This window comes from Protomyctophum parallelum (assembly GCF_964188405.1).
Source record: "Protomyctophum parallelum genome assembly, chromosome: 14".
NCBI classification, from domain to species: domain Eukaryota; kingdom Metazoa; phylum Chordata; class Actinopteri; order Myctophiformes; family Myctophidae; genus Protomyctophum; species Protomyctophum parallelum.
The window spans coordinates 17,564,970-17,592,545 of NC_139709.1; the positions used below are offsets into that span (position 1 = coordinate 17,564,970).

Below are 27,576 nucleotides of genomic sequence, written 5' to 3' on the forward strand. Positions count from 1 at the left end.
TGGTGATACAAGCATGAAATTTGGCACAGATGACCTTTATATGACCATAATCGATAATCAACCTCGGGCCACGCAAAATTCCTCCATTTTCCAAGATGGCCGCCAGTTTGCAATTGGACATACGTTTTGACCTACACCAATTTGCGGGGCCTATAAATCTTAGAATTTCCCCTAATTTTGGTATAAGATATGTCCTGGAGGTATTTCTACCAAGTGAGATAAAACAATAACATTAGGTTCCAATATGGCGGCATATTTTTCAATATGGCTGCTGAGAAATTTCATAAATGTACATCTGCTCATGGTTAATCCACAGTTGGTGATACAAGCATGGCATTTGGCACAGATCACCTTTATACCACCCTAATTGGTAATCAACCTCAGGCCACGCATAATTCCTACATTTTTCAAGATGGCCGCCAGTTTTCACCAGTTGTAATGGCTTCAACTGTGCCTATGTTTTGGACTATATCCTTTTGCTGGGGCTGTATTTTTTATTATTTTTTATTTCCCCCTCATTTTGATATGAGAGAACATCTGGAGGTATTTCTAACTAGAACTGCACTCTGTCGAGTGCCTACTTGCTTGTTGCACCTACTAGTGCGCAAGCAGAGCGTGCAAGTACTGTAGACAGCTACAAACTTTCAAATATCAGCCTCTCTGTGAAAGAACATTTGCTATATTGAATTATTAGGTTTAGCTATTTGCTACGTACCTTGCTTTTGGATGAAAAAAAGTAGTATTTTGAATTATGGTGATGATTACTTATGCCTGTTATGGCAGTGGTGTCAGATTACATACATGTATACATAGGGGCATTACCTTTAGTCCACCCGACACTGAAACATGTCATCGTCACGTCACCATCGATAACCAATTATACCCTGGCATTGGTACATATATTCACCACGTCATATGCTCATACTGTATGTCTATATATATGTATATGTCTATATGTATGTATATGTAATTTCTGAGTTGTTTAGTGGTATAATGTGGTTACTCGGTTGGTTTGATGCGTATGTCCCTTGAATCCACCCGACACTGAAACATATCATCATTACATCACCATCGTAAACCAATTATACCCTGGCATTGGTACATATCTGGGACATAGGCTTCGTAGTATGACGAAAAACATACCTGCACGGTCTGCTTTCGTATGTCCCGTGCCAGCATATGTCTGCTAAGGGACATTGGTACATATCTTCATCACGTCATGGGACATATGCTTCGTAGCACCTGACTGATAACATTACTTGCACGCTCTGCTTGCACAAGTAACAAGTAAGATCACCTGGCTGTACACCTTCCGAAAGACTAAAGCCCTGTCTTCCTTGGCTCGGCTCTCCCGCGCTGGCACATCCTGTCAATTCAGGTGCAGCAGTTTAACTTTAATTTGGGGCAAGCTATACAGCATTTAGGAAACCTTATAGAAAATGTATTAGCATTGAACCCCATGCTGAGTATCACAGCTATAGTGTCAACCAGTGTGCCCTGGTACTGCAATAACACAATAACAACTTGTCAATTGGGCTTTTGGGATTTTGTAAACCTGTCAGCCATCTTCACAAATTGAGGGATTCTGCATGGCACGAGGTTGATTACCAATCAGTGTGGTATAAAGGTGATCTGTGCCATATTTCATGCTTGTATCACCAACTGTGTATTATCCATGAGCAGATGTACATTCATGCAATTTATCGGCAGCCATATTGGAAAACATGCCACCATATTGGAACCTAATGTTATTTCTGATCGTACTTCGTAGAAATACCTCCAGAACATATTGTCTTATATCAAAATGAGGGGGAAATAATAGAAAATTACAGTCTCAGCAAAAGGATATAGTCCAAAACGTAGGCCCAGTTGAAGCCATAACTGGCGAAACCTGGCGGCCATCTAGAAACAATGAGGAATTATGCATGGCCCGAGGTTGATTACTAATTAGGGTGGTATAAAGGTGATCTGTGCCAAATGTCATGCTTGTATCACCAACCGTGGATTAACCATGAGCCGAACCATGAGTAGTACAGTTATGCAATTTATCGGCAGCCATATTGGAAAACATGCCATCATATTGGAACTTAATTAATTTTTGTATCTTACCTGGTACAAATACCTCCAGAACATATTATCTTATATCAAAATTAGGGGGAAATCAAAGATTCAGCCCCAGCAAAGTGATATTGTCCAAAACGTAGGTCCAGTTGCAGCGATTTTGAAAACTGGCGGCGGCCATCTTGAAAATGTAGGCATTCTGCGTGGCCCAAGGTTGATAATGAATTAGGGTGTCATAAAGGTGATCTGTGCCAAATGTCATGTTTGCATCACCAACTGTGCATTAACCATGAGCAGATGTACATTTATACAGTTTATTGGCAGCCATATTGGAAAACATGCCGCCATATTGGAACCTAATGTTACTTTTTATATCGTACTTGGTAGAAATACCTCCAGAACATATTCTCTTACATTAAAATGAGTGGAAATAAAAATATTTACAGCCTCAGCGAAGTGATATAGTCCAAAACGTATGTCCAGTTGCAGCCATTTTTGAACTGAACTATCATGCATTGAAAACAGTTATTTCCCGCCTAGCTATACTGTAAATTGTCATTTGCCAGGAGCGGTGAATTGGGGTGCACCGTTATTGCTCATCAGTACATTCAGGATTGCCATAAAGGCCAGGCAGGAGTACAGAATCCAATTAGAACATGAGCTGCATAAAATATTGCATTTAATGTTGCAAGCCTATTTCCTAAAATCAGTGTTTCTCAAAGTGGGGTCTGGGGACCTCTCCATTTTGACCACTTTAACCCTATATATATATCCTATTTGGAAATAGCAGATCTACAAGCTTATGGATCTGCTATTTTCAAAGAATCATGAACATTTTTGCATAGGGGGCACAAACTATTTTCATATGGGGGTCTGCAGCCAAATATATATTTATTTGGTGGTCCTTGACATGAACAAATTTGAGAACCACTGTCCTAAACAGATCTATACAGCATGATAAACTACATGGAATTATATTCCACTGAAGGGTTTACAGGGTGTTGCACTCCCAGGTGTATATATATGGCTGGATGCCAGCAGTAGGCGACTGAGTGAGTGTCCCTTTGTGCAGCCTGCTTCAAATTGTTCATGATTATCATCTGTCAGCGTGCAAAGTAACTTAACAGGCAAGCGACATCAGTCTCGTTCAGGTCTTTTTGTCTCAATTGTTTTAAAACGTCCAACACTTTCTCGCAAACAAATAAGTCCCATATACGTGGTATTGAGCTAGCGCTATTGGCACATGTCAGGTGGTGGTTGACACATCTCAGTATTTGTTATGGCGGGCCTATATATGAGTCTGCACGTCGGCTCCCCATGCGGTCTGTACTGTAGTTCCCTCTGATGATGTACCGTTTGTTTGTAATGGATACCTTCTCATGGCCTCATGCCATTTGCTCAGATCCTACCGTCTTAACAACTCATCATTCATCAATTTGATCAACGTTACATGTCCTGTCTGATTAAATAAGCGTCCTCTCTTCCGGATGCACTACTGTACCTCCCCACTGCACCCGTATGATTATTGAGCTTACCGTACCATGGCTGCTGTCAGATTGCTGACTTCCACAAATCTCTCAGCCATGATATGAGACGACGGGGCTGTCGCTGGGTTTGGATGTCGCACCCACCGGTGTCCTTCTTCCCCCGTGAAGGTCAGTAGAATGTGAAAACCCCTGGCTCTCTGCTGGGAGCCACCTCTGGCCCTGACCACAGGTCATTAAAGCTGTATTGAGCTTCTGCCAGAGCTCTGACTCTCCCAATATCTCACCACAGTATAGCTCGTCTCAGCAGCCCCTTCCGTCGGGGCTTATAGTCGTCCCCTGAAAGGATCAACGTGGCCCAGTCTCTCTCGCTCTCCGGCACCAATTCCTTTAACAATAAGGAGGAAAAAAGCTACATCCATCACAAAAGTAGAGACTGCAGCATATCGTTGCTGTTGGACAGACACCTATTTCAACTTTTTAAATTTTTTCCATAAATTCATGCCCTAATTCTTCCCTACAAGATTGTTATGCAAAAACCTTGAAAAAAACATACATACAACTGGAGTTTTATGACAATTTATTTAACCACAGAACAGCGACAGCGACACTATGAGCATAAAGGGGATGATCCTCATTTATATCAATGTACCACTTGAATAATGTTGGACAGAGAATTGTCCTCAAGGTTGAGCCATTTTGGGAGGAGCGTCTTGTCATTTTGGCAAGTGGTCTCTCAGCCTGGCTCCATTTCCATTCATGCCCTCCCTTGTTTTGTGTGACTTACCGGTAAGTTATTGTATGTGATGATTTTGCAAGACTCTACCACATTTTTAGCCCCGTCACCGTGTAAGTATTAATTCCAAACAATCGTGGTTGTTTTGTCAATAAAATATTAAATCTTTTTAAAATGTACAGCCTAGTGTTTTCCAAAATCACACAAAGTCATCACACATGACTATAAAGCAACTTGGCAACTTGAATGAGTACATATACTAACTCCCCACAGCAGTACCCTTCAGCTTTATGGCTTCATGGCTTTATGACAATGCTATGCATTTTTTATTTTTTATTTTATTGTTTCACAATCTCACTGAGTTGTGTTTTACAGTAGAGAGAATGAAGCATTCCCCGGATTATCACTGTGAAATATAAAGTTTTATTAACTGCCTTAAAGGCAAATGAGTTATTATAATGCAGTTGGATAGTTTTAGGGGTGTGCGAAATTGCTATGGCAAATAAATGAATCCCCTTTAGTGACATTTCTCTGTGTCGGAGGAAGGGGACATGAATGGATATAACACTGTATGTAGACTGTGAGGGAGAGGAGAGAGAAATGTGCCTTTAATCCATTCAAACCGGGAAAGCATCTGTGTGTCATTTTAGATTTTAGCAGTAGGTTTTTTCAGAAAACTCTTAGGATTTAGTAACAGTGGTTTAGAACAGTTGTTCTAAAGAATAGAAGATCTACAAGCGCACGGCGAGCTTACACATGTATACATCTGCTATTTTTGAAAAAATGTTCGAAATATCTTGAAAGCATTTGAAAGATCTTCTCTTCTGGGGGTCCCTGCACATTTTCAAATGGGGGGAGGGTCCACGGTCAAATATATCAATTTGGGGTTCCTTAATATGAAAACGTTTGAGAACTAACTGATTTTGAAGGCGTTAGGGCTTGAAGGGTTAAGACAGATTTTATTTTGTATTTTTTTTAGAGAGATGATGAACTGCGAAATCATGAGTGAACATATGGAGGTGTGATGCAGGGTTCCGACTTGCAGAGGCAGTGGGTATGTATAGGTGTTGCGTGGGGGGTCAGAAGGTGTAGGACCCGACCCAGACCAGACCATGGTCTGATTAAACCAGCAACACCTCTGGCCCAGAGAGACTGAGCCTTTCCCCTCACACCCCAACGGGGGCTCTGAGTCTGAGCAGCCTGAGAAATTACCCAGCCAGGACTGCAGATAGAACAATGTCCGTGTTTGGCATTTTTCCAGCGAAGGAAAATAATCTTCATATATAAATAATAAAAAAGAGGTATAAAGCAAATTGTGTACTAAAAGATGAATTTCCGCATTAGTCTAAAAGGTGTGGTAGATGGAAAATGTCATTGAAAGCGTCAATTACTGTATGCTCGCCATGTGTGTGCAACTTACATTGAAGGAGGAATAATTAGAACTAGAAGACTGTGTGGCTTTATTTTGAATAGTTTCACATCATATAGATCAGTGGCTCTCAACCTTTTCAGGCAGCGACCCCCAATTATTTTTAAACTGCTGACATGATCATCAGCTAAAAGGTGCACAGAGCACTGTAACTTTCACGGACAAACTTAGTCTATTTAATTAGAACACAAACCTGCGTTCCTCAAATGAAGAATTTAGAAAAACACAAGCACACATACTGCAAAATACTGGTACTTGTTTTGGTGGTCTGTGTTCTGAAAACAGTGGGCGCTTTTCTTGACACGAGAGTCTGACTCTATCTGCAGCCCTTTTATAATATTCCTCTTTTTAAATGAGGTTTGTGGTAAAATAATTCTCAATAAATGCACAATAATGACTCACCAAAATCACCTCACATGGCTCGTATACAAAGCCACCCTTACCTTCACCTCCACTCCCCTCTGCTCTGTTTGAAGAAACCTGAGGTGACATCTCTAAGTGACTGAGATCAGGCTATTATCTCAAACCCTGGGGCACCCAGGGAGCTCACAATTTCCTCAAATTTCCCCAAAGGGAGAGAGCTTTGATTCTGTTGAATCGAAAATGAGAGTTTCAGTAGAGACTGTTATTGCGTCGTTATAATTGTGCACGCCTCCTCAGCTGTTGAAATTGAGGGTTACACATATGGGGAGAGAGAGATTGCGAGAGAGAGAGAGAGAGAGAGAGAGAGAGAGAGAGAGAGGAGCAGATAGAGGTGGTGAGAACGAGAGAGGCCCCCCTCTCTCTCTGTTGATGATTTATGTAACAGATTAATCAAAGATGACACTGGCTTCAGATGCCTATACATGCCACCTCTAGATCAGGAGAGCGCTGCCATGAATTCCAATCTGGGACAACCGTCCAATCCACCTGCTGGAATCAGCTTTCAACACAGACCACACAGGTCACCGGAAAACAAAATGTTTGGAGATGGGGGTCCACGGCCAAATACATATCACTGATATAGAAACATACGATTTTCTTTCAGAAAAGAACATTTGTAGAATCGGCCTCAGGTCTTAATGGTTTAAGGGGTGCACCCGATACCCAAGTTCATTCCATTGCATGGTGACGAAAGACAGACAGACAGACAGACAGACAGACAGACAGACAGACAGACAGACAGACAGACAGACAGACAGACAGACAGACAGACAGAAATTCTGATCATATCTGTTTTGTAGCTTGTGATGGAGCATGTGCGAGCTGAATCAAAGCAAATTTATTCATAAGACATTTTTAAATAAATGTGTTTGTCACAAAAGTGCCACCAATGTCACAACAAGTTTGTTTGCAGAGCCAGACACAAAAGCAAAAACCAGATTAAATAGTGTATCACATACATTTTTGATGACTTTCTCATTAAAATGTTTCAATCTGGCATCCCTGCATCCAGAATGTCATTATAGTCAAATGTTCTTTAATAAGAAATGATAATAGAAATATTGAAACATTTTAATGCAAACTAAAACTAATTAAAAAGGTGAAACGAAATGTTTTGTTGTAGCTAGCCGATCTACAAGCTCATACTGTAGTGTGCAGTGTGTTGCAAGCCTGCAGATGAGCTGTTTTCCACAATCTGTATTGTTGCTGTCGGGCAGACACAAATCTATTGCCAAATTATTTTATATAGGTCTAAGGTCTGAAGTGGTTTCGTAATAATAATCTAAAGCAACAATTAAAGTTTAAAGTTTTCGAATAATTGTAGTTGAGTAAAATTACAATATTTGCCTCTGACATGTAGTGGAGTAGAAAATTGGAAGTACACCAGTAAAGTAAAAAAATACCGGTACCAAATTGTACTTTGGTTCAGTACTTGGGTGAATGTTGTGTTAGTTACATCCACCACTGATAATAATAAAGGAGGAAGCGTTTAAGACGTAGATCTGATAGCTACAATATAGAGGCTAAAGGTTTGAGCGGAGCAAGGCCAAAAGGGCAGACGTGGTGGAAGTCCAGAGATCTGTCTGCCACATACTGATTGGTTGGATTGCTTACCGCCTGTATATCAACGCAGCCTGTCATTGGCCCACTGGATTTATCTCCCCGGCCACATCCTGTGTCAAAGGGCCCATCGTTTGGAGGCTATGCCTGTCGCTCTCAAAGGCCATGTGTCACTCACTCTAACATCTGTTGTATCAAAACCATGTGTGCATGTGTGTGTGTGTGCATGTGTGCACGTGTGGGTGTGTGTACATGCGTGCGTTGTGTATGTGTGTGTGTGTGTGTGTGTGTGTGTGTGTGTGTTTGTGTGTGCATGTGAGTGATTTGACATTTGATCGACACTCAATCCAAAACTCTTCACATTGCACATGGTGCTTACATGTGTGTGTGTGTGTGTGTGTGTGTGCGCGTGTGTGTGCGTGTGTGTGCACTTTGTGCCTGTGTGTGCCTGTGTGCGTGCGTGTGTGCCTGTGTCGTTGTGTTGATTTTCCATACAGCTCATTGCACAAATCAGTGGTGAATAGATGTGTTCTGCATTGTGTTGTTTAGTCAATCACGGTTCATTGATTTCTCTCAAGATGAGATCCCTTTGAAAATCCTCAAACTCTGCCATGAAATTGCATCTAAATAGCCTTCAAGCTCTCATAGAAATTGGTGTTGAGGTGTTTTTGATTTTGTGAATGATATTCACAGTGTCTGAGTGTCTTTTACGCAGTGTCTGTCTGTCTGTCTGTCTGTCTGTCTGTCTGTCTGTCTGTCTGTCTGTCTGTCTGTCTGTCTGTCTGTCTGTCTGTCTGTCTGTCTGTCTGTCTGTCTGTCTGTTGCGTGTCATGTTGTCATGCACTTAGAACTGCCGAGAGAGAATAGCAGACCTACAAGCTCACATGAGCTGATTCCCGTCACACGACACCGTCGCGCGAAGAAGCATATGAATGGAGGCTTCAGGAGCCTCTGTCTACATCCTTGGCTCTCCTCACACTGACTGTGACACCCTGGTATTGGATTGACCCGGCGGGGCCGCAGGGATCAGGACATCATTAGCTGCCAAGAGGCACAACCTTGCCGCTCAGGTCCCGCGGCCTGCTCTGAGCAACATGGCCCTGGATGGAATCAGATAGCGCTGATAGAAAACATCTGGGCTCAATTACAGCTAAAAGCTATATGGTGTGGCAGCAGTAGAGATGTCAGCGTTTCTAATAAGAGGCGAGCCATTAGAACTAGACCTCTCTCTCTCTCTCTCTCTCTCTCTCTCTCTCTCTCTCTCTCTCTCTCGCCCCTGCCCCTTGGCCCCTCCGCTCTGTGTGTGGGAATTATTGAATGCACTTTTGGGGGAGGTTACCCCAGTAGCAGCGGTGATGGTTATGGTTATGGTGCTTTTATTGCATGGCATTGATATCTAATCTAATTTAACTTTTTCCCCCTTATTTTTCTTTTTTTCTCCTTCTCTATTTTATTTATTTAAATGTGTGTGTGTGTGTGTGTGTGTGTGTGTGTGTGTGTGTGTGAGGGTGTGTGTGTGTGTGTGTGTGTGTGTGTGTGTGTGTGTGTGTGTGCTCGTGCGTGCGTGCGTGCATGCGTGCGTGCGTACGTGAGACAATGTGTTACGGTGCAACTCAAGATGAGTGCCTGGGACCCAAATGCAAAACAGACAGGCAGGAGCAGATCAAATTAACACTGATTTATTCTCCTGAAACACACAAGAAAGAACAGGTTACAGAACTAGAACATAACACCATAAGGCATAAACAACATCTATAAACTAGCACAGGGAAGAAACGGAACTGAGGGTTCAAATCTTAGAGTATATTTATTAATAGAGACGGCACCGGATTTCTCCTCCCATCCACTTGCATTAAGTTGCTCAGAAGCGCATGAGGCGATTTCACTCCTCCTTCCGTGTATGAACAGAGTGCATTCTGGGATGGATTGGGCCAAATCGTGAACACGATGGTCGTTGACTATCATTGCACGCGTTCATGTATGAAACAGCGTTCACGTGTCATTGCCCCAATAACATGAACGTGCGCAATGATAGTCAACGGACCAGTGCTGCAATACCAAATTCGGCCACTATGTCCATTTCGCCTCAGGGTTTCCCCCGGGTGCCATCTCTATTAATATAATCTAAGGTTCAATAGACACAGGGGAACCATACACAGGTGAACAGAACTGACCAATCAAAACAGGGATTGGCTGCATGGGAGACTAACAACATTTAGACTAATCAGAAGGTTAGACAACAGGGTAGATACCCTCACAAAAACATGCCGTAATCCTGGTCTCTAAAACTGCCTCCTCCTGGCCAGCCGGGGCGCCTGATGGAGGGGAAAGGAACTGGTCGGAATAACGTGTCCCTTCCACGCGCTACGTCCGGCCGGGGAAATTCCCCTCTCTCAGGTGAAAAGAAGCAGCTTGGACTCCTCATGCATAGAAGGAGGCATGAGGTCAGTCTGCTGCCCCCCCAGGTTGGCAGAGGAAGTGTAGCGCCCAGGATTACATTAGATAATTGGCACTGGGTGAAAAATCGTGGGATAAAAATGTAATTAAAAAAAAAAGAAGGTTAGACAACAGTATCGTAGGCAAAACGGGAAAAGCAAGGACATCACTACAAAATAACAGTATATGACAGACAGATCATGACACAATTGTTATAATAACTGCATGTGATCAAGGCAAGTTTACGTATTTGTATTGCATATTAGGTAATTTGAAGTGCTTTTACACAAAACATTACGCATTAAGTCTTTAACACAGAGAATTGCGATTTTCTTTTGGCATGGAGCAGTGCAGGTGTTATTCCTTTCTTTATCTTCAAAAATAAAAGTAATTTTCCAAAAAATAAAGAACAAATAAATTAAAGCCTCCCATACACTACAGAGTTTTGACACGATTTTGGAGAGACTTTTAAAAAACTACATTCTAGTCTAATTTAGTCTTTTGAAAAACCTCCAGAATCTTGTCAAAACTCTTGAAGTGTTGTGTATGGGAGGTTTAGCCATAATAGCCTATAAAGTTGAGGGTTTAATGTGATTATGGGTACTTTGGCACTAATGTCAGTCACAGTGCGCTCCAGGTAAAATATTATCATATTCATATAATACCGCACAGCACTCAAGGTCACGTTGTTCCGTGAGCTATTGGCATTGGCGTTAATGTGGTCACATATAGATCAGCGCGTCGTCGAGTGCATTGCAAATGGAGACCATTTAGGTCTGCATTTCTATAGCAATGTGCTTCACGTTCCTCCATTCATACACACCCCGACACATGCATTCAAGGCACCATCCTTCTCATTAGGAGCAAGATGGTGTTCTTTTCACCCAGTGTCAATTGTCAAATGGCCGCTACACTCCCTCTTTTCACCTGACATGGGTGAAACCCCGGTTGGACATAGTGCATGGAAGGAACACATTAACCAGTTCCTTTCTCCTCCATCAGGTGCCCCGGCTGGCCAGGGGCACAAGGGACAGTACAGAGACCAGGCTTACTGTATGTTTTTTTGTGAGGGTATACCTACCACACAGGGAGAGCATATGCAAACTCCACACAGAAAGGCCCTTTTGCAAACCACACTTATGATGGTATGAGCACTGACGACACGGAGGAGATAACACGTGGCCAGGGCCCACAGCGTCCCCAGTGGGAATCAAACCCAGGACCTTCTAGCTGTGAGGCGACAGCAGTACCGACTGCACCACCGTGCCCTGGAACCGGCAACATTCTGGCTCCTAGATGGCCACTCCTGATCTACTGTTGTGTCCCTATTGCTACCGTACTGCACCATTGTTTCATCCTATTAATTTATATGACTAGACAGAAAGACAACGACTTCACAAGCCTGAGATTATTCATTGAAACAAAACTCTCCTCCCATTGCTTTCCCTTTCTAATGCGTCCCGGACCTCAGTCGTAAGTGCGATTAAAACAGATTCAGCCCACTTGGAGTAGTTTTTTTTTAATCCCCACATGCAGGTAGGTCATCATTCTTAGTTTCATGGCCATCGAACATTTAATTGAAGCTAATTTGTTGAAATCCATTTCAGTAGAATTCCTTCTCGCCCAGTAACAAGCTGATGCTGGTTAAGGTTACATTGTTCCTGACATCTGTTGGCCGTTGCTACTGTAGGTGTAAGCTATTGATATTAAAGGTAGTCATACTTTTTCTAGAGATACGGTCTAAGTACTCTAATCGGAGAAGATATTGGCACTCAGTCTCATTGGTATGCCTCTCAGCCAATCAACACATGGTCTAACTTATAATTGCCTATATTTTCTGTTGCAGGGTCTCATTTAGTAAACACAGTGTCTCATCTTATCCACTGGTTCTCAACAGTGTTCATTTAGTTGACTAACCTTTTTCACTGGCGAAAACTAAATAGAAACTAAGCTATGATGACTAAAACTAAACTAAATAAAAACTATAAACTAAAATGTTAGGGAGGACTAGTAGAAGAGATTCAGAACTAATGTCAAAATCAACAGTGGTTATCAATCCTTTGTGGATTTTGTGGGCTGCATGCATTTTCATAGCATGTTATTATTTTACTTTTAAGTACTATCTCAATTCTTACATACATAAATTACATACAATTCTTTTGTTTTTTGTTTTTCTGTTTTAAGTACTTTAGCAATTATTTGGGGGCCCACTTGCACTATCCTCATGGCACACCATGTGGGCCCCATGGGGCGACAGGTTTAGAACCATGATTTTATCCTTTACATTAAGATTCCTCACTCTCACATAGTCTATCTTCATTATTCCCCCCCCCCCCCCATTTCCTTCTACTATTGTGAGTCATTGATTTGATTTGATTGATTTGATTAGATGTTATACAAGATATACAAGTAAAAACACAATATAAGTTAAACTCAGGATATCACATCAAAACGTAAGGATATGTTCCATTTGCAACTCCTCGTTCTCCACGTCCTTCCATTCCTTCTCCATTTCCTTCTTCCATTGCCATGATCATCATACACTGTCGGTAGAGGATCAAACTCAGACAGCTTATTGTTTTTCAATAGCCGCCCCGCGGCACATATAGCTCAGGACTCTCCTGGTCTTAAATAAGCAAGGGGGATTTATTGATCTTCATAAGGCAGTGCTTTGTTGTTAAATAACCACCGCAGGAATCCAATGCAAGGTCCTGACCTTTGCTATAAGTCAGTGTTTATCTGGACTGCATTAAAGCAGCCCCAGCATGTCTGCATGGTCTCTCGCTGGAGGAGAATCAATGCAAAAAAACCCAACATGTCACCTAGCGCGTGTGTGTGTGTGTGTGTGTGTGTGTGTGTGTGTGTGTGTGTGTGTGTGTGTGTGTGTGTGTGTGTGTGTGTGTGTGTGTGTGCATGCGTGACATTTCGGTGTTAGTGATGGTGGAAAGGGGTCTTTGTGTCCCCTGCTGGCCACTATATTCATCATGGCTCCACCATTTCTCACTGATCACATACCTGGAGCCCCGCTGGCGTCAGGGAGGCCTTCTATTTACTGTGCAGCCTGCAGTAAATAGAAAGATTATGGATTCAATTTATGTAGCGGTGCATTTCAACCAGCCTCCGGTGCTTATTTTTTCCTTTTAGTGCGACGAGCCAAATATTTTATTAGTTTCCCTTTTTATTTATTTTTTCCCCACGTCGTGTATTTATTCTGGGGTTCACCGTGGGAGTTCTGTTATTAATCGTATTATTCTGTCGGTCGTATAACCTCACACATGGGAATCTGAGTTCTTTATTATGATCCGTGAGAGAGGTCTCACCTCCCACCTCCACCAATCCACGGCATCAAATGAAACAAAATGCACTCTTAATGACTACAGGTCTCTCTCTCTCTCTCTCTCTCTCTCTCTCTCTCTCTCTCTCTCTCTCTCTCTCTCTCTCTCTCTCTCTACGTAATGTCATACCTCCAAGGTTGGCGAGGTACGAGTGGAGAATATAATGAGGCTCGACACACTGAGGGTAAACGGTTGACACCCATTGCAATTTACTGTCCCTCTGGCCCAGACGAGGCAGCCGACATCCTTCCAGTTACCCCCCCCCCCCCTCTCTCTATCCAGTCACACAGGACGTGGAATCGGTGGAAATTTACCACTACGATTAGTAGAGAGCAAAGCGGCAAAATAAATATTGGCATCCATCTTTGTTTATAGTGTCATCCTGGTTAACGTAGCGAGCTAGTGCTGCCTGTCCGATAAGGTGGACAGTTTTTACAATCCTGATAGACCCAATTGAAAACGGCGGTTTCATCATGCAAATCTACATTAAATAAGGCCTTGTATTCTCTATCATAATAACCTGAGGAGGGTCCCTGAGCCAGCCTGTATGTGTCCAGTACCAGCTCATCGCAGAACAGTTGTCATATTGCCACACATGCACATTGCCTTCAAACTTGACACGAAACTCAGCCATGGCTCTGCCATTTGAACCACTTACTTTTACACCTTTACATCACGCGTGTCTACTTCTAATAATCACTAAATGTTTGCCATGTTCTTTCTCTCTACCTCTCTCTCCTCCGGGTACTTGACAGTCTGTTTTCCAATCCTCATTTCAACATTATAGTGTAGACAGTAATACAGCTAGGGTTGACTGTTTGCACTGTAGACAGTAGACACAAACAATGATTTGTTCCATGGATAAGGGCGCTTTATGGTTTAGAACCATGGACAGAGCTCGGCATCCACCGCTGCACAACTCAGGACAGCTCACAGTTTATGTGGCTCACATAAACGGCCATAGCCGTCATCACAAATCCTATGGCCGAATTTAGGCCAAGGAGTGTTTTTTGTGCCAAACTAATGCTTGGAATGGATTCAGAATCATGAAAACCCCCAGTTTGACTTGTCACCTGCTACTTAATTACTTAAAGCATGATGAAATTTGGAATGTTTTACCTATATTGGTATCAGGTTAATGAGCTCTTGGGCCTGTGGCTCCCCGGCTATACATATACTGTGATGTTTTCATGAATGTTTCTTGTAATTTAAATAACGTAAGCGTTTGATTGTACTCGGGGGGGTTTGTCACATAGTAACACACGCACAAATGTGTCTCTCTCTCTCTCTCTCTCACACTATTGGTTGCACGTTGAAAGGTCAGCTGCAGGTGAACTTTGACAGTGGGAATCTAACCCGCTGTGCTCGCGACATCAGAGTGCAACAACACTGCACCACTCTTCACTGATGTCAATGGCACTGGATGCCATATCAGCGTCCTGTGTGAATGGCCCGTTATGCTCTCTCTCTCTCTCTCTCTCTCTCTCTCTCTCTCTGTCTGTCTCTCTCTTGATGTGCCTTTGAGGATGGGTTTCGTCACTTTGGATTTTTAAGTGTGATCTCTCTCTCTCTCTCTCTCTCTCTCTCTCCCTCTCTCTCTCTCTCTCTCTCTCTCTCTCTCTCTCTCTCTCTCTCTCTCTCTCTCTCTCACACACACTCCTCTTTCTTCCCTCCTTGCCTCAGCAGCAGTATAAAATGCAGTATAAAATGTGAATGTCACTTTTACACTTAGTTGCACACTAGTTAGGCAGAAGAAATAGCAGTTAGCTTAATTGTAGATCAGTTACTTAAGGGAGTGACACCCGATGTATATACGACAACGTTTAAATCTGGCTGTTCTCTCCTAATTGGATGGTGGGGCATAGTTCAGCCCTCAGTGATGTTCTGTCTTATCTCCTCTGGCCCAGGAACAAGTCGCTGGTGGAAGTCGCCCAGATAGCACGGCGTGGTCTCCCTCAGGGATAATAGCCACACACTGTCGACTGTATGCCGTACAAAGCCTGATCTGTATCAAAAGTACAGTATCTCTGACTCGCATTCCTCTCATTCCTGGGTTATCGGTCAGGCTTTTATTTGTGCAACTGCATGTGATGGACCTTCAAATGAATTCCTTCGGCAGAGCAAAGTCATCTTTTTTTTTTCTCCTTGTATTTATGAGTCCATCTTTCTTTCTCTTTCTCTTCCTATAGGCCTGTCACAATTATTACATAATCGCCAAATCGCAATTATTTGGCATAATCGCAATAATTCTTTGCATAATCGTCAATCGTTTCCTGTTGAAAAATTACATTTTCAAACATTTTTCAAAAATAGCGGAAATAGTTTATCTTAAGCTTACAACACAACACAAAGTCAGTGATTTCAAGTTTTTGTCATATCTGCCCTGTGCAATTTGTGATTCCGAAGGATAAGAGGCAAAAAGAATTACAAATTCTAACGTTGTAATGTTCAATGCAAAAAAACAACAATTATGCGCAATTATTTGTATGACAATGAATTGCATGTCAACTTAAATGTGTAATCGTGACAGCCCTATATGTCTGTCTTTCTTTCTTTCTTTCTTTCTTTCTTTTTTCCTTTCTTTCTTTCTTTCTTTCATCCTTCCTCCCTTTGTGTCTCATACAGCATGTGATGAAGGAAGCAGGCAGTGCTACAGTGTTACTGTGTTATCTGCAGTGTTATCAGTAAAGTGTGTGAGTGCATGGTTTGGTGTGGATGAATTGTGAGAAGCTCACAACAACAGAGAGATAACGGTGGAGCGACATTGCAAACGCTATCATCTTCACCTTTAGGTAATTTCACGTGCAGAGTGTGGTGTGATTGCTGATTATCGAGCTGCCTTACAGTTGATCTGAATCTCATCAGCGCTTAGTCTCATTGTTCACGGTGCAGAGGTGAGCTGAATGTCAATTGCAGTGTGACTTGCACTGCCTCTCTCTCTCTCTCTCTCTCTCTCTCTCAATCTTTCTCACTCATATGCTGACACACATGGACAAACACTCCCTCTCTCTCTTTCTTCTCTCCCTCCATCTCTCTGACACACAGTCCTTCATTCTATTTACTCTCTCTCTCCCTCTCTCTCTCTCTCTCTCTCTCTCTCTCTCTCTCTCTCTCGCTCTCGCTCTCGCTCTCTCTCTATTTCTCTTCCTCATGCATACACAAACAAACATACACATGGAGAAGCTACACACAAACATGTACACAAACTAAGCCACACAAACTAAACCACACAAACTAACACACACACGCACACGCACATGCACACACACACACACACACACACACACACACACACACACACACACACACACACACACACACACACACACACACACACACACATACACACAGGGTGGATGTTGATGGCGCAGGGCAGACGCAAGCCCATGAAAAATGCATGTCCCTTTGCGTGTTTCATAAGAACCCACTCATCGGAATTCTAGTGCCATCTCGAGCGGCAGCGCCACACAGGAATATCAATTACACTTGGCAATTTGGGTGGCAATGTAGGCAGGAGTGGTGCTGAAAGAGAATACGGGACTCGCAGTTATATCGCTGATGAGGAGGTCAATGTCTTCAGCGGCTGTGCAGTCCTGCTACGCTCTGAACCTGCAGATTGTAATGCTGGATTTATGCTCCGTCGCGACGACGTATACATCGGGCCTACACTATGCCTCTTAGGCGACATCTAGGCCTGTCCAATTATTACATAATCACTAAATCGCCAAAATTTGAGATACCGGTAATCGCAATTATATTTGCATAATCGTCAATCGTTTCCATGTTGAAATGTTTTCAAACATTTGTAAAAAAAAATCACACACGTGTGAACTGAGAGGTGCAGGCTGCTCAACCGTGATACTTTTGGTCATCCAGTGATATTGCAGCTGCGTTTTACTCTAAACGGACATATAGGGACATACATAGTGACACACGGCCAGTTATTGGAGGTGTGCACCACTCAAAAATAGCAGAAATAGCACATTTCTGCTATTTTGTAAATATTTTTTACAAATTATTAAATGTGTCAGTGATTTATTTGTAATTGGCCTATTTTGTCATATCTATGTGCAATTTCTAATTACGAAGCCTAAAAGGCAAACAAATTGTATAACGTTCCAATGTTCAATGCAAAGAAAACGCAATTATTTGCATGACAATGAATCGTCAACTCAAATTTGGAATCGTGACAGCCGTAGCCGCATCGTGAACATAAATCTATTCCTTACCTAACGTGAGGCACAGAATCACGACAGACCGGAGACCCCTGTGGAGACATTTGAAACGTCTACAAGCTCATTATTTAAAGCAGCGTTTATGTGAGTCTGGGAGAACACAATAATGATAGATCCTTAGATGGGGCTCATTTCAAAAACACTTATTCAAAAGATAGATCCCTTTGTGGCATAGCAATGTATCACTCTAAATGGGAGGCTTCTTTCCGTTGTAAATAGTGTTGGAAGGAATACACAGCAAAGTCCTGAGTGTTAATCGAACATTCTGGTCCATTTTTAGAGCTCTCAGGGTTAAATTGACACCCAGGATTTTACTATGTATGATGTGCACGGCCAAACTTCGACCATGGGGTTACAGATCTGCTTCTCCACTTTATTGATTCAGTGCTGAAGTTACAGTATAGCACTTTATTGATTTAGCATTAAAGCCATGTCATAAACTATTTTTTTCCCATGTGAGAGGTTCAAATGTCCTTCTTAAAATTACACAGAGTAGCCTGCTGTAAGCATCGCATCGTTTCCTCCAGAGGAAACGGCTCGTAGATATTTTTAGCGTAATGTATTGCATTCTAATGTAGATATTGCCATTTTAACGTGCACTTTACACCGTCTGCCCGCATCTTGTTTCCACAGGAGAATCCGTACATGTGCAACAACGAGTGCGACGCCAGCACTGAGGAACTGGCTCACCCTCCAGAACTCATGTTTGACTTTGAGGGTCGCAACCCCACCACCTTCTGGCAGTCCACGTCCTGGAGGAAGTACCCCAAACCACTGCAGGTCAGTGGTGGAAAGTAAAAGTGCAATGTTGAGGTATTTGTACTTTACCTGAGTATTTCCAATAATCAATACTATTACGATCTCACACAATCTCATTTTTTGGCACGATCTCCTTTTTTGGCTCCCGATCCGATTCCGATCAATTGAAAAGGATGTGATCGGCCCCGATTTCCGATCACCCGATCCGACAACCCTAATAAATATACAATAAATAAATACAATAAAACACCCAGCAAAGTACTAGTAAAATAAATCTAAAATTTAAAAGCTATTTAAAAGAAAGCAAAGTCTCTCTCCACACCATGAAACTGGTGTTTGTGTCTATGTGCGTGTGTGCTAAGGCTGTCCCAGAACATTCGGGGTTCGAACGTTTGCTCGTTAAGGTTGGCACTCCAATCTTAATTAATGGGCTAGAACCATTCGTTTATTTTAATTTTTATATATTATATAGTTTATTATTATTATTATTATTATTATTTTACTCGAAAATATGTGATATGCATAATAAGAGTACTATGTTCATGTTGTGTTTACAATAATTTGAAAGTCCTGCATGACAGCAGAAGAGACAAACACAGTGTCACACAGTGACACACACATACACACACACACACACACACACACACACACACACACACACACACACACACACACACACACACACACACACACACACACACACACACACACACAATCAATGCACTTCTGAGAGTAGCCTACACAGGTGGAACAAATTAATGAACGAGAGACAGCTAACGAGCTACACTCTGTCTTAGCTGCCTGCCAGCAAGCTTACAGAGACATTGGGAAGCATTTTTGGTCTGAAATATGGACAGTCGTACAGGTACTCACAATAGACCGTGCGGTAAGCCCCGCCCGCTCGCTCAGCTGCCTCGATACCGTTGTTAAGCAGGACAAACATCAGCGATCCTCCATTGAGGATCCGTGTTATGTCGGCGTTTTTCCAAAGAGCAATAGAAGCATTCACATCAACAACATTCATACTATAATAACGCCATGGTGAAACGTTGCTGTTGGGCGTCCTGCAACAGTGCTTCATAGGCACCCAGAACGTTTGGGGCATTTTCTTTTTATTCCTTTCCCGTGGGTGCGCACAATGTTTACATTCTAGAGGAGGAAGCGGTGGTGGCGTCACTCGTCCACCCTCCCTGCTACTATCATACTAGTATTAACGTCAACTTTTACTAAACAATGGTTAAATCAATCGTCTAATAAACAACAAACAACTTACCTTGGAGCAAATGGTGTGCTTTGTAACTTTCTAGTTGCTTGTGTTGGACGGCAGCCACATAACTGTCTTCAACCACAGGCTCCAGTCACGTCCCCTCCCACTGCGGTTCAGAAAAAAAAGAACGCTGCTTACCCCCTTCTGCATCCAAAAAGTGAAGGTCCGCTAATGGTCTAAACTATTTTCTTTGCCGTTCCTAAATTCAAAATAGTTTAGACCATTAGCGGACCTTCACTTTTTGGATACAATGTGCAGAAAATGGTAAGCAGCGTTCTTTTTCTGAACCACAACATACAACAAGAAATAATTTGAGTTGGATTTGTAATGACGGAATGTTCCGTCAATGGCAGTGAATTTAAGTAAAACATTTGAGTACTTTCCCCCTCGTCGATGCAGGTCAACATCACGCTGTCCTGGAACAAGACCGTGGAGCTCACCGACGACATTGTGCTGACGTTCGAGTCGGGACGCCCCGAACAGATGGTCCTGGAAAAGTCTCTGGACTACGGCCGAACATGGACCCCCTACCAGTTCTACGCCACTGACTGTCTGGAGGTAGGCATGGATGGGACCATATGAAAAATAACATCATTATTACCATTATTGTGGTAAAGAATAATCGTGATTAACGATATTATTGCGATGATCAAAATGGGACTTATGTTTACCACTTGAACACCCCCTATTCTGGGGGGAACGTTCGCCAACAATAGCCAATCTACAAGCTGACAACGTGTTGGGTTGCAACGCATTGTCAGCTTGTAGATCTGCCATTTTTTGGCGAATGTGTATAGTGAAATTGATTGAATACTTGATGTAAACAGTACAGAGTACAGTCAGACACTTTGGGCCCTATCTTGCACCACCCGTTATACCCCTTATCCCTAAACTTATTTGCCATTTTTTACTACGGTACTTTTGAAAAACCTTTTAAAATAGTTCAACTAGCCGATCTACATCGACACGTTGTGAGCTTGTAGATCGGCCATTTGAACTAAGGTTTTTCAAAATAGTAAAAAAAAAAAAGGCAAATAAGTTTAGGGATGATAAGGGCAAGATATAACCCTTGGGGCTCCATTTTCATCACCGCTAAACCCCTTATCCCTAAACTTCTTTTCAAAATAGTAAAAAAAGGCAAAGAAGTTTAGGGATAAGGGGTTTAGCGGTAACGAAAATGGAGCCCCTTGGTCTAAAAGGACTGCACAAAACAAAGGTTCTATGCTTTCAACTGATAGACCTGAAAAATAACAACTAAAATCTATATAATCACAAAAAAATGTACACTATGGGCCCTATTTTACAAGCTCACAACCTGTTGATGTAGATCGGCTAGTTGAACAATAATAAGAAGAAAAAGGTTTAGGGATAAGGGGTAAAGCAGTGACAAAAATTGGGCCATTTACTGTATGTACAGAGTATAAGAAAAAAGAAGGGGTATTAGAAATCAGAGGGTATACCAAATGTACATACTTACACTTAGGTTATACATAGAGGGTGTAAATCTGGTACCGAATTCCAAACAAAGGCTAATTTCTAATGTATGACGGAGAACAATATCACCATACGATCCGCGATACGATTATGGTGAGTGTTTTTGTTTTATATCACGATAAACGTTAATAATGCTCATTGTCCCGTCCCCTTCACCATGGAGGCCTTCACCATGGAGCCCAAGACGGTGAACGAGCTGACACAGCGCACCCTGCTGGACATCATCTGCACCGAGGACTACTCGCGTGGCTACGTGTGGAAGAACGACAAGACGGTGCGCTTCGAGATCAAGGACCGCTTTGCGCTGTTCGCCGGGCCGCGGCTGCACAACATGGCGTCGCTGTATGGACAGCTGGACACCACCAGGAACCTGCGGGACTTCTTCACCATCACCGACCTGAGGATTAAGCTGCTGAAGCCGGCCACGGGCGCCACCATGGTGGACGAGAACAACCTGTCCCGCTACTTCTATGCCATCTCCGACATCAAGGTCCAGGGCAGGTAGGACCCCACCCCCCCTCGTCTGGCTTTCTGTCTGTGTCAGCGTGTGTCAGCGTGTGTCAGCGTGTGTCAGCATGGGTCAGCGTGTGTCAGCGCGCGTGTGTGTGTGTGTGTGTGTGTGTGTGTGTGTGTGTGTGTGTGTGTGTGTGTCAGTGAGTGTAGGGCTGTCACGATTACAAATTGTCACACAAATAATTGTGATTAACGATTTAATTGTGTATTTGGCGTTGAACATTGGAACCAATACATTTCTGTTTGCCTCATGAGTCGTAATCAAACAATGCATGGGGCAGATAATATGACAGATAACTGAAATAGTCAAAGCAATTTCTGACATATTCATCATCTAAAAAAAGGCAAACTGACGTTGTAAGCTTTTAGTTCAGCTATTTCCACTTTTTATGTATGAACATTTATGACAATTTATGACAAAATAATTGTGATTATCTCAAATAATTGCGATTAGACGATTATGTCATTATTGTGACAGGCCTAAGTGCATATAAGTGTGTGCGTGTGTGCACCGGGTGTGGAATCAGGCTTCGAGTGAAAGTCCTAAGTGAATTTTAAAGACCCTGCCCGCCTGTTGGATTGTGATATTGTCATGAACGATGACCCAGATAACAACATGTGATCTACAGTATCCTCATTAGACTCTATTCACGCAGTACTATCCGGTTCATTCTGTCACAAAACCCTTTAACGGAAAACAATTCAAACAAATGAAATCACAGTGTGCGCTACGATTAAACTCTAACCTCCTGCATTGCTATTACTTTGCATATGGCCCTAACGTGAAAAGGACGACTAATGGAAAATAGCACCAGTCCCGGGTCGTCTCGTCGGCGCAGGGGAGAAGATTTTAATATTCTCTCTCGCCTGTTTCATTAGAGACCTCATCATTATTAAGCTTTCATCTCATAACCCTGCACCGCATACTGCTTCCATCATCGTGCCACAAACCACCAGCCTAGGGGAGTTCAATCCCAAGTTGATGCTAACTTGATGCTTTAAAAGTTCACTCCTTCCTTCCTTTAAAAAAAATAAAACAAAACAAAAAAGTTTCTTATTATTTCTATGAAAAGTGTCATGTTGTAAATGAATGTTCAGTAGGCTATACTAATTAGTGGATTCCATATTTTTTATCCCACTATTTTGTAACCCATCTTTCACCTGGTGCCAATTGCCTAAGCTGCAATCCTGGACACTACTCTCCCCCCGCCCTGAACTGAGCTCACGCTTCTTTCAATGCATGAGTAGTGAGCAGGTCGCTTCTTAACTAGTGGAATCCTGTTCATACGGAAAACGTGTCCACAATCATATCTGCAAAGAAAATACATTATGGGTAGTAATAGGCCTATTGTTGCTCACAGGAAATAGCCGATGTACAAGCTCACAACACCATGACATAGTATGAGCTTGTAGATTTCTGTAGCTAGATGTGCAAGATACAGTGTGCAATCAAGAATAAATCAGTCATTAGTGTGACGGCAGAAGAGCAACACGTATGAGTGTGACACAGCATTAGATTACCTAGATTAAAGCAGTGTCCCAAAAACAGCATACCAGTGGTTTATTTTTTGGGGTTTAAAAAACATTATCAATTATAGATGTATTATGAATGATAAGGTTGCAAAACCATCTATAGTGTTTAACAGACCCACAGGGCATTCAATTAGACCAAACGAAGTAGTCTAGAAGTCAGGTTTCCGCTGGAATTCACACAAATAAAAGACCCAAGGCTGCTTTACTTTACTTTCAGATGGAATGCCTTTCTTCTGACTTATTGGCAGCGTGCTTTCAGCATGAAATATGAGAGACCCGCGGCTATGACAACCTCCTCTGCATCGGAATTATGTCTATAAAATTTTATTATTTGCAATTTGTGTTGCATTATGTAAAAGGTTCTTCTGAGGTAGCGGGCAAACATTAAAATGTATGTATGTGAAGTCATTATTTCCCAGCAGGCTCCTTGAATGAAGCACTGATTCATATACTGTATGCTTAACCACCACTCGACTCAAGTTATAACTAATTATAACTCACGTAAAAGTTGGGTCCACGTCGCAGTAAACGACAACTTTCCAGGTTTGTCCTGTGCGCCATTTCCATTGTCAAGCCTCTGCAGATCAGAGGTCTTTTAAAGAAATGAAAACATTGTAATTTCACAGCGCATGCAAAAAATCATAAAACTGCTACAGCTGGTTTTCCAAATGGGACCAATGTAGCTGTGCTCTGGTTGGTTTATGTGAGAATAACTACGGTTGGTAATGACCCATCAGATGGGCCCTAGGTGAATTGAAAACAGTTAGTCCCTAATTAGAATTCAGTTGACTTCAGTATAGCGGATTAGAACCATTAGAGCCCTGCGCTAATTGGTGGGAGACTAATCTTGTAATTAAGAGCATTTGCAGCTGATTAAATGGTAACCAACGGGGACACTTTGGCGGAGCAGAGAGATACTTGTAAACATTCCAAACCCCAGCCAGACGCCACTTCCAAATCCAACATATCCCAGGTTTCACAGTGATGACTGGACTGATGGAATATAAAAGGAATTATAGGCTACGTGGCATAATTAACAACATTACAACAACATTTTTTGTTTTGTTTTTTATGTTTGAGCAGTGTAGAGATTTCAGCTTTCAATGACATTTTATGTCAATGATCTTGTCAGAGGATTGATGGAATTGGCTGTAAGGCATTTTCTTTCCCTTTAGAAAGGTTACGTTTCGGGGTATTTTCTGTTTTATTGGACAGCACAATGAAAAATGACAAGAAGCGGAGGAATGACAGGGGTAGCATGCAACACTGGACAGATTTTGAACTCGTGGCCATGCATAGACTCTAGTCCACATGTTTTCAAAGAGACGAGGACTCCTGACAGTGCCGGGGGGGTCCGTTCAAAAGTAGAGGAATAAGAAAATCATACAAAATAATTTCCGTTGAAACAAGAGCGCCGAAGTCCTGACGTCACTCGCTTATCCCAATTGGTTCTGCCTGGTTCACGGAAGTAATTTCTCTATGGAGAATAACATGGGGTCAAAAAATCGTTTCATATAACCATTATGGTCCAAAAATAAACAAGCTGTCTCTGCGTTATTGTCAGGGAGGTGTCTCTGTATCATTTGCGACAGTCAGTCACTCATATGATACAGTCTGTTTCTAGCGAAAATGTAACTAATTCAGTAGCAGTAACAATAGCATTTTCTCTCAGTCAGTTGATTCTTCATAATATGGAATAAACAAATCATCCAGGCCGCTTCACTCATATTATGAGTGAAGCGGCCTGGATGATTTGTTTATTTTTCAAACACAGTTATTATAAGAGGCGATCTAAAATACCCTTATGGGGATTACAATGCAAATAGAAAGTACATGAACCCGTGGATTTGCACCCTCTACCGATATTGACATCAGACTTCGGTGCTCTATTATAAAATATTTTGATTGATTGATTGATTGATTGATTGATTGATTGTTTGAATACTTTATTAACTCATTGACTGACAGAATTGTTTCAGTATGTGTCCAAGCAGTAGTGTTTGTTTTGGGATGTCTGGAGTCTTGTTTTAAGGCCTTTGTGATGCTATGGTACTATGAGGTGTCATAGTGACATTGGATGAGAACTCCTGGTATAGACTCTTCAGTGTATTCCTACTGTAGTCATAGTGACATAGTGACATTGGATGAGAACTCCTGGTATAGACTCTTCAGTGTATTCCTACTGTAGTCATAGTGACATAGTGACATTGGATGAGAACTCCTGGTATAGACTCTTCAGTGTATTCCTACTGTAGTCATAGTGACATAGTGACATTGGATGAGAACTCCTGGTATAGACTCTTCAGTGTATTCCTACTGTTCCTACTGTTATTTGGTTGACTTTTTTTTATTACTTTAGTTGCAATTTTTTTAGCTGGAAAGATTTTCCTTCTGTTTCATTGGTAGAATAGATACATTTGAAACGGAAGCACAAGTTGTGTAGATTTCCTGTCGATTCTTGTAGATTGTCTTTTATATTGTCTATTTCCGCTATTTTCATTACATTTTAAAGCCATTTTCCAATAGCACTATTACTATTACCTCAAGATGTCGTAGTAGACTATAGGTGATTTACTAATTAGCGATGCCGGCAGGTGGTATTCCCTCTCGAGCCCCATCAGAGGAAAATTCCTATGCCTCGGTCAGACGCACTCTCCCAATATACACACTACACTAGCGCTGTAAACATGAATTGATGGGCTTTAAATTGCAAGGCCTGGTTTCCCGGCACAGCATTCACCATCTCCTGCAGATATCTTATTTGGCCATTCATTAGAAAGAGCAGCAAAAGGTGGTTTGCAGGGAAAATAAGCTATTTTGCCAATTCTCCATCCTGCCCTCGGGCATCAAATTCAATTTTCCACCAAAAGTTTGTTGGCGAGAAAGAAAAGAAAATAAACATACGATTTCTGTCCAGACGTGGATCAGTAACTCACTTGCAAGCGGAGTGGGATGGAGGGAGCCCGGGGAGAGGCTGATTAGTGTTTCCTTTCCAGCAGGCTCAGCAGCCTTCTGGCCACCTCCAAATGTGAAAGCCTTATCACAGAATGACCATCCTGTCCGGGACAGGTTTTTTTCTTTCTTTTTCTTTTTGGTCAGAAGGCGGCTAAATATTTGCTGTGTCAGGTGTTGACCAATGGGAGGTTTTTGTTGCCAGTTCAATATGTCACCATTAAAGACCTTTATTCCCATTTGAGGTAGCTATACCTTTTTTTAAACTACGTAGTATTTCCTCCGGCCAAATAGACGGAGACAAAGTATTATCATTTGAATTGCTAGTAGTAGGTCAATTAACTTTGTCAAAATGGAGACATTCTTTACCAAGTGAATCTTCTGCACGTTAAAAACATTTTAATACAAATATTTTGTTTTGGACACCGTTCTTATAGGATAGAGCATTTCTCACTTTCATAGACTCTGGTCCTTCGCAGACTGTCTTGTGTCTTGTGTCTAGATAAAGTAAAAGCATATTCTTCCATTCCCTCGCTGCTCGCTGCTCCCCTAGTATAAAGCCATCACAGTGCATGCAGTGGTTATTGATTTATAATGTTATTCCACATCAACGGAAAACAAAAAAACCTTGAGCCGCATGGGGCTGTCCCACCTTTCACGTCTGCCCCTCCATCGTTCTTTACTTTATTGATCAGATGTCTCCTCGTTAATTAAGACATGACCACTGCCGGTCGGTCGTTTTCGGCAGTGCTGCCAGCTCGGAGCACACATCTGCAGGGGTTGTAACCAGGGCCTGGGAACAGAAAAGGCAGCTAATCCATAAGTGCTAATGTGCTATTTCTCTCATCTCTCTTCCCTCTCCGTATACTCTATTTCCCCTACCCTGCTTTTTCTGTGTCTCTTTTCTACCCTTCCCCTTCTACATGTCTGCCACCCCACATCCCCCCTCCCCTCTCTCTCTCTCTCTCTCTCTCTCTCTCTCTCTCTCTCTCCTGCTGTCTGCTGCTTTGTCCCATGTCTCTTTTCTCAATATGTCCTTGAGGTCAAATTAAGCCTTAAACAACAGCATTATAACATCTCATATGGCGACCTGTGCAGTTTAAGAGTAATACTACCCCCTCCCCATTGTTCAATTAAATGTAATCTTTGAAGGAATTCTAGCATTGTAGCCTACCGATGAGAGCCGATGATAATGACCTTTTGGAAATCTTTGGAAATCTCTATAGTCTAAGTGAGGTGCTCTTTTATTAGCATACCGTACTTCATTATATCCCCTCCCTGCAGATTATGATGCATACCTGAGCAGTTAAAGGACGGTTTTAAGAGGAGACTGTATAGCATGTGCACCTGATTCTGCAG

At 42.2% G+C, this 27,576-nt stretch overlaps 1 protein-coding gene across 1 annotated transcript in view; it reads left to right on the plus strand.

Annotated features, from left to right (window-relative positions):
• Positions 1 to 27,576, plus strand: part of LOC310871153 (netrin-G1-like) — a gene marked incomplete at both ends in the record, with an annotated part of 91,138 nt that overhangs the window by 25,616 nt on the left and 37,946 nt on the right. The window contains 3 exons of the mRNA XM_083782642.1: positions 18,333 to 18,479; positions 20,125 to 20,283; positions 21,383 to 21,720. Of these exons, the coding sequence (XP_083638768.1) occupies positions 18,333 to 18,479; positions 20,125 to 20,283; positions 21,383 to 21,720 (644 nt within the window). The remainder of the gene's footprint in view (positions 1 to 18,332; positions 18,480 to 20,124; positions 20,284 to 21,382; positions 21,721 to 27,576) is intronic.